Genomic DNA, 13,966 nt, shown 5'->3' on the forward strand with positions numbered 1-13,966 from the left:
GCGCGACAAGGCGGAAACAGGAAGATGGACTAGTTCGAGGGCAAGCGAGTTGCAGTGTTTTGTTACAGTCGTGAATTTTTAATAGTTTGCTGGATAAGTTAACAAAGTTACCAGTGAGAGTTGCAACACATGGAATTAAGAGGAAAGAATAGAAACGATTTCTTTTCAAACAAAGGATATCTATTAAGGCCTGAACAAAATCTCTTTCCACTTCAGGAAATTACACAAACTCAGCCAGCTGCTAGCTAGCTAGCCAGCTAACTAAACTGTTTAAATTATTAAAATTTCCCTCGGGATGACTAAAGTACCTATCTATCTATCTACCTGTGCACACACCTTGGAAACTACATGATAATGATGATGGTAGTTGTGAATAGTAGCAACCAAAGTCTGAAGTACCATCACAGAGGCTAGCTACTGGTGTTTCTTACTGCAGCTTCTTCTGCTGTGTAAGTAGTTAATGTTAGTCTTTTCACAACAGCGACACCTCTGTTCAGGAGAATATTGCAACTAGTGTTGCGACCACCACGTGCGAGTATAAATGGTTACGGCGCTTCTGTGACGTCACATTGTCGCGCTACTGGTCGGGTGCGTCAAGTATGTGGGACGTTTAACTGTTAAAATACAGCACTCACCGACGCACTTATTCTTACTGTACTCTAATGTGTCTCCTAAAATTGTGAGAATTGTTCTAAAACTTACTGTTTACCATGTTGTTAGTTGCTTTGGTTAAAAAAGCGTCAGCCAAATGTAATGTAATGTAAAAATGTAATGAAATGCATGGATTCCAGTTTCTTCCAGTAGCAGCAACTGGAATCCATGCATTTCCACAGAATTATTTTTGGCTAACTAGTGCCAGATTTCTGAGTGCAGGGGACAAGCCGAGATGAGCTATGAGACATACGTTCACACTCGGTATTATGTTTCAACACACTTTGATTTGGTTGATTCTCCTTTAATCACGAGGAGCCACGAACGTTAATAAATTAGTCTTAGCTAATGGCGACTGTCTGCCTGATCCTGAGCTGATAACAGAATGGGTAGACAACGTTAGCAAGTGGCCAGAGATTCATTAGCCCGACATATACAGCTATCTGGTTGACAAGCCCAGCCTGTATACATGCAAAACAGTAATACAAGCATTTTTCTTGACGTTTCCTTGACGTTTCCTTGACGTCTCAGTCAGTTCACACCCACACAATTCAATGGGATGGGAAGCATGCGCACACCTTTTCTGTGACGTGGACATGAAGGGGTCTATACAGTGTATGGTGACAACACATAACATGCTAGACTTTTGGTTGTGGAGTTGTGGAATGTTGCAGTCAATAAATCTCGGGTCGTTGAATATGTCACATTACAAGACCCATTCCTCCATCGGTGTTGTTCCCGACCTTTCATATTCGGGCGTGACACTGGAAATTTGTCGGCTACAACAAAATTGTGACAAAATCGGGCTGAAATCTTGTAGTCTGCATAGGCCATTAGAATTGTGTGTTAGGTAGAAAATTGTGTGTGGTGTTTCGCAAAATAGAAAATTGAAAACTGAGTCAAACACTGAGAATTAGTGTATGGTTTTGCAGATTTGGTGTGGGGTTATGGTGTTTGAAATACTTGTTTAGAAAATTGTGTGACAAGCAAAGATTTAGTGTGTAGGCCTAAGCAGTTGAAAAAAACCCTGTAATGGGGCTTTGAAAAATGAGCTATCACAACTTGTCAGCAGTTTTTAGTCTATTTTGGTCTATTACTTGTTGGTCCACACAAAATTACACTTCTGTCAGAGCCATTAAAGTCAAGAACAACACAAGAATCTTTTTGCGATATGGCTCTGTTCAGAGGAGTCTGCAGACCTTTCATGAGCACCATGAAAAAGCAGTCAGGGGACAGCAGCAGCATTAGGGGACACTCACACAGTTTAAGACTGGGAGAGCTAAACTATTCCCCCATATGAACAGAGCGGTAACTATGACATAGAAGGCCTATGCCATGTTATACACGACAGGGTGGAGCAGGGGAGGAGGTGGGTTGCGTAAATGCGAGCAGCAAGCAGTTAGGAAAAAACTAAAGCAGCTTTAAATAAGGCTCCCTGTTTGCGTCATTTAGAAGCGAGGGGAGTTGACCAGCGGATGCGCTGATGCAGATAAGCTGATGCGATCCTGTTGTTGGCCAATAGCAGTTAACGCCGACTTGACTACTTGGCCTGCCAGAACTGACGCTGGATACTCAATTTCAGCCTTTTCTGAGAGTTAGGGGTTTAGAGGTACTGTCTCTCCCATGAACTCCGTTAGTCCATTAAGGATTTGTCTCCTCCTGTAATGTTTTTCAATTAATAGCTCACCAGGTGTTTCCATCTCCTCTGCCAAACGTGCTGTAGGCTCCATCACGGTGCTTGTAGTTCAGCTGCCTCTGGTATCCTGGTGGTTATAACGGGTTTACTGCACACCATCAGAACAACTTGAGATATGACACAGCATGCCCTGAAGAAGGCCCCATGCCGCTACGTGTGGGCATTTTAAAGTTGTCCTTTTAGGACATGTCATTTTTGCAATAAAGACATTTTAATTAAGGAGTGCCTCGGCCCTCAGATTCTCTACACTGCCTCTTGGGTCATTCCACGCCAACTCAGCCACCCATGTACATGACACCTCTCAGATTTTGCTGAAAAGCAGGGAATATATGCCTTATGTTACCAAACAAAGGAATCTGAAGTTTCAGGTCAATATCTCAACGTCCTCTAGAACGTCTGTTCTAATAGTGGTAGAGGGCTGGAAACTGGTGTGGTAGTTCATTGTAGCCTGTACTACACAATTCTGGAGGCAGAATCAACATTCCTTACTGTTTGGGTGAGAGGTGGGTCACCAAAGTCCTAAAAAATGTTGACGGCATGTGTGATATTTCACTTTTTGGGTGGCCCTAGCACCACAATTAATGATCATATTTACTCTAAACAGGACCCCAAAATGACCATGTGGGCACTTGATGATCCTAATGGGATTTATACCAGATAAAGATACATATTTGTTCTTTCTTTTAATTAAATACATTTTTTGACTGTATAGCTCTATAATATGAATTTTATTCTTCATAATGCACCATTTTGGACATTGTTTCCAGAAGTCTGGAATGTAGATCAGGGAGAATTTAGTGAAGCATGAAAATAGTGGAAATAAAGTATTATGCTCAGTGATGGCAAACAATTAAATATTGAGACTGTCACGGATTAACCCCTTATCCCCCATGAAAGAGACCCTCCATCAAACTTCAAATTGATATAAAGCAAAGATGCGATCGTGTTCCACTGATCATTTTGGCCGAGGCGTAACTTCTCTCCAGTTCATACGTTTCCTCGTTTTTTTTTATATCTTCTGCACTAACAAAGAAGAATGTAATGATCTTAATGTTTTCTGCAAGTCGCTTTTTTGCAACTTTGCATGGGAAAAGCCCATGTGATGGAATCGGCGGAACTCTCAAGCACCACGAGCAAGTCTGCAGGCCACTGATGCAAACCATATTCTGACACCAATGGAGATGTTTCAATGGGCAAAAGAAAACATTAAGAACATTACATTCTTCTTTGTTAGTGCTGAAGATATAAAAAAACAGGAAGGAAACATACGAATTGGAGAGACGTCACGCCTTGGCTAAACGATCAGTGGAACACTATCGCATCATTGCTTTATACCAATTTCCAAAAATAAGATACGGATAAAAATAATATCACAGGATACAATATTCACAGATGTCGATGCAGGACAACAATTGGATTCAGAACACTTGGATACAGAACACCCAGAGGCAGAACACTCGCAGTCAGATCAGTCACAAAACTCAATTTTTCAGCCAGGAAAATACATTGCCTGTATCTATGATGATGACTGGTTCATTGGAAACATTGTTGAACGTTCAGATGAACATGGTGACGTTTTTGTGAAATTCATTAAATTTGTGTCAACAACATCCTCACATGGCCAATTTTATTTGGAGAGTGACAGGGGCAAGGAAAAACTCCCTTTTATTTGTAGTGTTCTTACACTATGTAACATTCTTGTTATTTAGTTCTTTAAAAGTTTGATGGCGGCTCTCTTTCATGGGGGATAAGGGGTTAATCCGTGAAAATCCCGTTAGGATCATCAAGTGCCCACATGGTCATTTGGGGGTCCAAATATGGGGTTCCAAAAGAGTCAACTCTGCTGGAGAGGGTTTTTGGACCCCCATAAAACCCCCACCAGTGGTACCATACCCTTCAAATTCATTTTGGCAAAAGCAAGGTTCCCACATATAACAAATAATCCTGTTTAGAATAAATATGATCATTAATTGTGGTACTAGGGCCAACCAAAAAGTGAAAAATCACACATGCCGTCAACATTTTTTAGGACTTTGGTGACCCACCTCTCACCCAAACAGTAAGGAATGTTGATTCTGCCTCCAGAATTGTGTAGTACAGGCTACAATGAACTACCACACCAATTTCCAGCCCTCTACCACTATTAGAACAGACGTTATGGGCTTCCAAAAATTGCAAAAGATGAAATGTGAATTTCCAATGTGTCAATTAGGGCCGTGGCACCCGAAATTCAAAAGGACGCCACAGGCAAGCCGTTTGAGATATTGACTTGAAACTTCAGATTCCTTTGTTTGGTAACATAAGGCATATATTCACCGCTTTTCAGCAAAATCTGAGAGGTGTCATGTATATGATACCCCGATATTGGCTGTTTTCACATGGAATGACCCTCTTAGACGTTCTACCTTGGACCGAAGAGCACCCAAATCAAACTCAAAAGGAATTGAGCACACCATTCATCTTGAATCTGAACATATGACACAGCATATTTCACCTCAAGGGGAGGAGTTCTCACCGCTCTTGAGGAAATTTGTGGCCTTCTCCTTGATGTCTGCAGTGAGCTGCCCAGTGTTCTGTAGGTACTGCAGAATGTAGATATTTGGGGAGAGAATGGCCATATTCTGCTCCCCACAACCAAAAGGCATCTGCAGGAGGGTGCCAATATTCTTCAGAGCACGACCCAGGATGTCTCCTACAGAAGGGGTATACTTCAGAAAAAGATTATAAAATGTATCTTGATTATTGATTGAGCACCATTATTGCACTCAGATTGAGATGTGAAGATGTACCCAGCACAGACACTGAGCCTCTGGCAGATCCCATCACTACAACTGCAGGGAGTTTCAGCTCCACCTCCTCTGTTAGAGCGCCCCCTGTGGGAACAACACAAAACTCCAGACACAAATTAAACTTACGAGGAGATCGACATCAATCAAATATTTCACCACTGACAAAAGGAAGAAAATAATCACATTAACATGTGTACCGGTATATGTAACAACAAACCCATACGATGACATAAACCTATGAATACTAAATGACTCCATAATATCACAGCCATGGTTAAATGTTATGAAAAGGGCTGTGGAGGGCAGGTCAAACTCACCCTTTGGACACAGAAGCCAGTTGTAACTCTCAGTCTTCTGAGATCCCTCTGCCTTTAGTGGCCACAGTTACAGACGGGTTACTGATATATCAATTTAAAGTACATCACAGTCACACCCACACAGACACACAAACACACACACTTACCTTAACCAGGAGTTGGCGAGTGACTGTGTCAATGCGACCTCTCTCTGGTACGGTAACTAGCTGATTGTCACATAGAGTCTGAGATTGGGCGGCCTCTGCACTCACTGTCACATTCATCACACCTGTCGTGACATATTCACCCACACGCGCACACATACACACAAACATCCCACTGCATTAGTATTACTATACACACCAGACATACACAGACATATGTATCACTTCTCCTTACTGTGCGGATTCTCACCAAGCACAGAGGGCACCAGTGTCCATTTGAAGGTCTTCCTTACATTTGCACACAGACAGGAGGAGTACTGGCCATCAGAGGAGGGGGTCAGAGTGAAGTCTGATGAAGGGGCTGGAGTCACTGTGACCTACCAGAGAGGGGGTCATATTTAACACACACTCAAAACTATAGAAAGCGCTTATGTGTGAAGCGGCTAAGCGTAGGCTACATTTTTGTTTGGTTTAAAACATTCATTCATTCATTCATTCAAACATTCAAAACATGACCTAGCAATAGCAACAGAACTTGAGTAACCGTTTTGCCATTATTTCATAAACACCTGCTCTGTGTTACCAAGATATCAAGTTAAGTTTTCAAGCCAATCAGCCAGTGCTGGTTTGTCTCTCTGGTGAAACCATTTTGTACCTCAAATGGCACCGTTTCAAATACAATGTAAGTTAAAGGGGTGGTTCAGGATTTTGGACATAGGACCTCATTTCCAAGTAAGCAAGTGTGATATTTATCAGTGGAGACCGTTTTCAACACGTTTCATCCAGTCCTTCTAATTGCAGAGTTCGCAGGTGCTAGGCTAGCGCAAGTCAACGGTATGTGCTAGCCTGCCACTAAAAACAGCGTACACCTTCAACACACACTCAAAGCCACAGCGAGAGCACTGCTGGGTAGACTTTTGTCATGTTCTGTTGCCTCAGGATGGGAGTCCATTACACCAAACAACTCTCATCTTCACATTGGGCTATAGCATTTAGGGCCTGTGTCCACCAATCGTATTTTTTGTGCTGACAGCGCGCCCTCAACCTCATTTTCAGAGCTCTTCGTCAAAGTGTTTATTGTTGCGAGGTTACAAAGTTTTGATTGGTCCTCGAGAGAGAAGTGACATTGACGAGGCCAGCGCTGTTCTAAACGTTGAACAGATTTCAACTTTCAGCGCTCGGAAAGTGCAGAGGGCTATTTTGCCGCCGGGCGCTGAGAACGCTAAACTTCGTAGGATTTGCATAGAAAATAGCTGCCGTTGGCGCAAAAAACGTGATTGGTGGACACAAGCCCTTAAGCAATTTGAGTGAGGGGACAACCCCTCATGTGTAGACATCTAGCTAGGCCTACTTCTAACACACAGAATTTGGCAGGTGTAGATATTACCATGATGCACTTGGGCTGGTAGTTGAAAACTGTTGCTTTGAGCTCAAAGGTCTCTCCACGGATGATGGAGTACGGCAGGGAGAGCTCCAGGAAGAAGGGCTGGAAAACTGTGAGCTGAACTGGTGGGGCCAGACCAAAGCCCTGGGGGGACAGGCAGAAAGCCTCAGTCTCCCAGGTGGTGATGGTGTCAGGGACAGTGAGAGGGACTCGTGCTTCTCCAGACTCCCTGTTGAGACAGTTCACAGGTCAGAGGAGTGTGCCATAGCAACAATAAAAACTTTTTTTTTTCGAGTTTTTCGTGTGAGTACATTTTGTGTTATTTGTGTCACATAAGGCACATAAGGCATAATTTTCATGATGCAGGTTTTGTGCCCTCTTACCCAACTTCTGTAAGCTCCCAGATCCATGTTTCAGGGAAGAAGGTGCGAATAGTCTGAGCTGGGTTGAAAGCTACTCCAACTGCAGCAGCCACCGGAGGATCTACGAGAGTGATTGAATCACACCCCTCAGTCCTCTGAACACACCATTCATACACACTCATCTGTTCTCTGACCATACCCCTTAGTCATCCAACAACACCCCTGAGTCATTCAGACACTCCCCTCAATCATCTAGCCACACCCTTCAGTCATTCAGGCGCACCCCTCAATCCTCTGGTCATGCCCCTCAGTCATTCAGACACACACATTAGTCATCACCCCCTCATTCATTCTGACTCAGCCCTCTGACCACATCCCTATAAAGCTTATCAATGAAACTGGAACTTGTATAATGAGTATAAAGTGAATGCGACAAGCATTGCATTGTCAAACTGACCATATTCACCAGCACCCATTAATGTGTATTGGTGGCCCCTGTAGACAACACAGGAGGGTGTGCGGATATGCAGGTCTGATGCCACTTTAAGCCCTAATCTCTGCCATAAACAAGGTCAGCAGGTAAATACTCTTGAAGTCAGCAGGGTACAATATCCACACCATATAAATCACCCCATACACACTGTGGATGTATACAATACCTACACCATATACAGAGTATTATGTATAAATCACCCCAAACACACTGTGTGCATCATTTGTGATGCTGGTTTGCATGGCCATTGAGGATCGGCGAGGTCTAAGGTGAAGGCAGTCAAAACGATCTTGAACTTGAGAGGGAATGCCACGGAACTGACTCTGTGCCATGCCGAACATCTGTATTGAAACATAAACACACACAACTAGAATCTAGCTAACCTGCTGTGGACAGCATACACTACCATAGGAGAGACAAGAGAGGAATCATATGAAATACATGGATGATAAGTGTCTATAAAAAATGTATACCGGTAATGCTCAGGAGGAGAGACAACATGCATGTCCTAACATCATTCATATGTGGTCTGTCATTTTACTTGGTAATGTCGGTCATTCTGTACCTTGATTTAAAATGTTTAAATGTTTAGCCTTTCATTATATGTTCACCACATCCCTCATTAATCCAACCACACCCCTTGGTCATGCTTGATTGACCATTTGTTACTTTTGTCATCAAATATTCCAATGAAGATTGGAAACATATTGGAGCAAACTCAAAGTGAATTGAAACTACACTACACGCTGAACAAGTATATCAACCATATTAGCATCCAAGCGTGAGCCTTTCTCCAGGATAAAGATGCTCTGATCCACAGCACTGATGCCACACAGTGAGCCAGGCGGAGCTGACAGCTGCAGGGAGCTCTCCTCTCCAGGAACCGCTTTAGGGGGGGAGAACTGCACCGACACCTGTGTAGTAGACAGGAGGTTTTACTTTGGGGGGGGGGGGGAGAACTGCACCGACACCTGTGTAGTAGACAGGAGGTTTTACTTTGGGGGGGGGGGAGAATCAGCAGGTTAGACCAGTAAATTACAGTTTTTTACAACTGTTTACGCATATTTTCAAAGTTCTTTGTCATTTTTTCAAAACTCTACACCAGGACTTTGAACCAGATTTCTCCCCCCAATTGGTTCGTTCCTAACAGAAACAGTATTTTAACGTTTCCGGTTTTGGTTTCAACCCTAAAATAGACATTCCTGAACCAGTTAGAACAAAAAAATAAAGTTCCCGAGCCAGTTAATAACGTTCCATGTCAGCTGTGGGACATACAAATAAGTAGGCTGGTCATTAGGACTTTACAATTATATTGTTAGGCTACATCAACACGTCTCTATCCTGTCATCAAACAGTATTATATTACTAATTATGACCGCCGCGCAGCGAAGCGCCCCCGCTGGACTGGACCCCCTGAAAGGAGGGTAGGGCAGACACAGTTTTCTGTGAATATCTCGAAAACCGTAGGGTTTAGGAGGACCATTTTTTTTTTGTATGTTGATCTCGAGGGGCCATGTCAACCCATTCCATAACTACTCATTTCATGTATAGCGCCACCTAGTTAAACACAAAAAAGTAAAAATGAGGTGTTGTAATTGAAGGTATCTGTGACCTAACATAGTCAAAACTGCACAAAATTGGAAGTGTAGGATCATTATGACACCCTCTGTATGCACGCCAAGTTTTGTGGAATTCCGTTCATGGGGGGCCACACAATAAATTAATTTATGTTACTATACACCAACTGGCCTGTAGGTGGCCGGAGACAGTTTTCTGTGAATATCTCGAGAACCGTAGGGCCTAGGAGGTCCACCTTTTTTATGTATGTTGGTCTTAAGGGGGCATGTCAACCCATCCCATAACCACTTATTTCATGTATAGCGCCACCTAGTTAAAAATTAAAAAGCAAAAAATTAGGTGTTTTCATCACAATATCTCTGGCTGACAAGGTCAAAACTGCACGAAATTAAAAGTGTAGGATCATTATGACACCCTCCGAATGCATGCCAAGTTTTGTGTACTTTCGTTCATGGGGGGCCTTACAATAAAATAATTTGTGTGTACATTTAGTGACGTACACCAACAAGGACTCCCGGGACACTGAAAGACCGGGGTACACAAAACTTGGTGGGCATGTACCCCCACATGGATAGCATGGAACCGTCATTTTTCGTTTTGATCTGTAGCCCCCCCGCTGGACTGGACCCCCCGAAAGGAGGGTAGGGCAGACACAGTTTTCTGTGAATATCTTGAGAACCGTAGGGTTGGTTGGTGGTGGTTGGCTGCATACTGGTGTATGAAGGCATATGTGGTTTATGATCTGTCTGGTTAATTGAGAAATGTTACATGTTGCGATCAACTTCACTGCTGCTAGACATTAAAGCATCATACTTCACCTTCCCTTACCTTGCTTCTGAAGCACTTTTCCGTTTGAAATCGCTTGCTTTTTGCCAAGACCATCTCACTGGGAAAGACACAGTAGACCAGAATGTCCATGAAATTAGCCATCTCAGGTGTGACAGGCAGTTCGAAGGACACCTGGCCTTCAACTACAGTTTGGGTGATCTTTATTGGAGCCTTCACAAACCCATGGTGAACAATCTCACCATTGGATAAAACCTGCAACACACCAAAAATAACCCAGTGTCCCGTGTAGACAATTTTAAAATGGCTTGTCTGAAGAGCTGAGGTGGAAGTAAGACATTTTCTTTTCATAGATGCACTCTTTCTAATGGTATTGAAATCCCTTACAGGTACACACACACACACACCAGGTAAATTATGTCCACAGTGTCTGTGGTGAAGGTCTCTCCAGTGAAGACATAGCGAATGCTAATGGTTGCAACTGTGTGGCACTTCAGAGGCTCGTTTGGGCTTGTGATGTATAGAGAGCTGTGTGAGGCTGGTAGCTGAGATGGATTCCTGTGCAATGTAACCCAAAATATTCCTTGGTCATAGAAGGGGACCCTTGCCTGCAAATAAGTGACATCATATGAATGTGCAATGTGCATTTGTTCAATGTAATCAGAGGGTCAGCTCTGCTAAGGTCAGTGAGGGTCTTACAAACAGGAGGATGTTGTCCTTATTGAGAGCAGCGGTGTGGAAAGAGAAACTGGCCAGTCCATCAGAGTCAGTGGTGATGCTCATCAGGGGCTCTTGGTGTGCATGTAAATACAGATAGACTGGCTTATATGCAACACTTGTTCCATTAAAATGCCTCATTCTGATCTGTGGTAGCAGAGCAGAGAGGACAAAGCAAGAGTGTAATATGCAAATAGGCAGGCAGGGAAATTCACAGAAGAAGTTTTAGTCCAGACCATACCTTTCCCTCCACAACTGATCCATATTCATACACGTTTGGGGTCTCTTCAAATGTGATGCTTCCAAGGGAGTAGGAAATCCAGATTCTTGCAGTTATGGACTTGCTCACCTCTGAAATTGTAAAAATAATGATTTACATTTATTCATTTAGCAGACATTTTTATCCAGAGAGACATATCTCAATTATATCACAAGGGCAACTTGGGGTTGCCATGCCATGTGCCATGCTCAAGGGCACAACGGTGGAAGCTGGATATTGAACCCACAACTTTCCTGGCAACTGCAGGCTTTCCTAGCTCCTAATGACCACTATGCTACCATCGCCCTAACAACAACAACAACAACTCTAGCATCAGTCCAAATCCATATCATAACCCTTACAGTATGTGTGGATTTGTTATTCTATCATGGCTGTTTTCTCTGTGTGTGTGTTTGTGGATGCTGTCCTATATGAATGGGCATCAGGAAGCAATAAAATATGCTTTTCCTCTTTATCATTTACTCACCTGTTTCCTCCTCAATGACTGTGGCATTGAAATCAAGAGCATCGTCTAGCTTTGTAGCAAAGCCACTGTCAGTAAAAAATGTCATGTTGAACACATGAGAAGCACAGCCTGAATCACCCATCTGTGGGGATGAAAACAGGTTAGTTACATAGAGCCCTTCAGACACTTTAAGGGCTGAGTATACTCGACACAGTCGTCACTGTGTGCACCAGTGTGTCAAAATGATGTTGTGATCCCTCTGAATTTCAACCCAATTCAACAGGTCATACATCCCTTTGTTTGCAACTTGCAAGCACGCACGCACGCGCACACACACACACACACACACACACACACGCACAAATGCACACACTTACACACTTGCAAGCAGGATGGACTAGCTAGAAGTCAGGATCAGTGTGCCTCTTAAGGCTAGCCTAGAAATCTAGACGCACCCTAGCGGCAGAAAATTACATTTGCTGCCAGGGCTAGTCTAGCAACTCTCCGTTGGCTTGTGAGCTGGAAAAATTACATTTCTATCAGGCCAATCAAATCGTGTATAGAGACATTAGGCAGGCTTAACATAATAATTGATGGCAGAGTTGCAACGGTTTGACTTGAATTCCTGGCTATTTGAAAACAAAGAAGATGGATATTGCTATTGGCGAACAGCGTGACACGAGATAAGTTTTTTTTAAGTTGGCAAAAGTTTGAACTAGCCAACTAGCTCCGCTGGTGGGAAAACGCATGGGTGGGAACGCATGAGCTGTCCTATTGCGTGCAGAGGGAATTTGAAAGACAACCGTTTATCCCGCCCCTCGGACTGAGCACTGTCAACGGTGAGTGCCCAGACCCTACATTTTAATGTGGTTCTGGCTCGTCAGGCTATCTTAAGGCATCAGGTACCACATTTTTGCTTGAAGGTACAGTCAGTGATTGCAGAAGACGTCACATTAATCATGACCTGCTCAGAGTGTGTCAGAAGAGTTTATGTGCCATCAAAATGATTCTGGAACTGTTACTTTTAGGTATGAAAATATTTAGGGGGCTTTAAGGCATCCATTGTATTTTTTTAAGCATTCATCAGGATGACAATGTAGAGTAGGCAGGGAGTGAGTGAAGTGTGGGGTGGGTTCTGAAGACTACATTAGGTTAGATTCGAACCTGGGTCCGCATGGGCACCTGACCAGAGACCTACCTCCAGGGAAGCATTGAGACACAGAGGACTGAGGGTTTCACCCAGGCTCAGCATCCAGGCTCTCGCATGACGGCACAAAACCATTAAAACCAAACCTGGTACAGGCAGCCCATAAGTGTATCTGAGAACAGAGCCTTGCTTTAGAATTGGGGTTAGAACTCCAAAGAATCATAATGTATGTGTACATGAATGTGTGCGCATGTGTGTGTGAGTGAGAGAGAGAGAGAGAGAGACAAAAAGGAACTGAGTGTGCATGAAGACTCACTTTCCGCACACCTTTAGCTCGAGGACATCTAAGCCGACACTGACCACAAAGGGATGGTCTGTTGTTACCTCAAACTTAGGCAGCACTAAATCAGAGGGAGTTTATTTCAAGGAACATGCCAACATTTTGGGAAATTAGCTTATTCACTGTCTCCCCCAGAGTTACATAAGATGATACATACCCTTCTTCTTCTGTGCGTGCAGTTACTCAGTCTGAAGCACCCATTGTTAGCATAGCTTCGCATAGTGAATTGAAGTGGGCAGTTCCAACTAGCCATAGCACCCAAAGGTGACAAAAGAACACTAGAACACTACAAAAGAACTTTACAACATACAAACTACAGATAGGCAGTTTTCTAAGCATATTCAAACTTGGAACTATGTTTTCATTTAGGAAAAGCACTGCTACTTGGGTGGAGTGATTTGCACACAGCACCTGAAAAGCGGCAGTAGCAGTGCTTCGTCTGAATGAGAATGTAGTTCCAAGCATGTATAACCTATGATTAGAAAATCGCTGCATTTGCATTTGCATTTTACATTGAAATTTGTACACGTTGTATTTACTGTATACTAGTTACAACATGTAAATAGAACAATGTTTGAGTTATTTCGTAGGGATGGGCAGAACGAGGCTTTGTGAAACAACGAAACGTTCGAAGCAATTGCGCCGGAATGTGTCGAGGTTTCGAAACAATCCGACACACGTAACTCCATGGTGACATCTAGTGGCCAGTTTTGCTAACATCACATTTTGACCGTGAAGCACAACTGCTTCAGACGAAGAATATAAATAGCCAACATGGAACGCAAGATTTCGTCCACAGCCACGTGGTTTAGTGGTTAACTCACTTGCATTCGGCCAG

The 13,966-nt window shown here is 43.3% G+C and overlaps 1 protein-coding gene across 5 annotated transcripts in view; it reads right to left on the reverse strand.

Annotated features, from left to right (window-relative positions):
- LOC121688790 (alpha-2-macroglobulin-like protein 1) overlaps window positions 1-13,966 on the reverse strand; it is a 31,880-nt gene that overhangs the window by 12,808 nt on the left and 5,106 nt on the right. For 3 of the 5 annotated variants that reach the window (XM_042068626.1, XM_042068629.1, XM_042068630.1), the window contains 18 exons: window positions 13,105-13,189; window positions 12,840-12,960; window positions 11,663-11,783; window positions 11,158-11,267; window positions 10,899-11,063; window positions 10,607-10,807; window positions 10,242-10,454; window positions 8,600-8,749; window positions 8,036-8,176; window positions 7,800-7,899; window positions 7,364-7,463; window positions 6,984-7,209; window positions 5,847-5,973; window positions 5,600-5,721; window positions 5,454-5,505; window positions 5,137-5,220; window positions 4,863-5,039; window positions 2,339-2,414 (listed from right to left, as the gene is read on the reverse strand). In XM_042068626.1, the coding sequence (XP_041924560.1) occupies window positions 2,339-2,414; window positions 4,863-5,039; window positions 5,137-5,220; window positions 5,454-5,505; window positions 5,600-5,721; window positions 5,847-5,973; window positions 6,984-7,209; window positions 7,364-7,463; window positions 7,800-7,899; window positions 8,036-8,176; window positions 8,600-8,749; window positions 10,242-10,454; window positions 10,607-10,807; window positions 10,899-11,063; window positions 11,158-11,267; window positions 11,663-11,783; window positions 12,840-12,960; window positions 13,105-13,189 (2,371 nt within the window). Of the gene's footprint in view, window positions 1-2,338; window positions 2,415-4,862; window positions 5,040-5,136; window positions 5,221-5,453; window positions 5,506-5,599; window positions 5,722-5,846; window positions 5,974-6,983; window positions 7,210-7,363; window positions 7,464-7,799; window positions 7,900-8,035; window positions 8,177-8,599; window positions 8,750-10,241; window positions 10,455-10,606; window positions 10,808-10,898; window positions 11,064-11,157; window positions 11,268-11,662; window positions 11,784-12,839; window positions 12,961-13,104; window positions 13,190-13,285; window positions 13,560-13,966 lie in introns of those variants that run through there. The other 2 variants (XM_042068631.1, XM_042068628.1) reach the window with 2 other exon arrangements.

Source organism: Alosa sapidissima, chromosome 17 (genome assembly GCF_018492685.1).
Source record: "Alosa sapidissima isolate fAloSap1 chromosome 17, fAloSap1.pri, whole genome shotgun sequence".
Lineage (NCBI taxonomy): Eukaryota > Metazoa > Chordata > Actinopteri > Clupeiformes > Clupeidae > Alosa > Alosa sapidissima.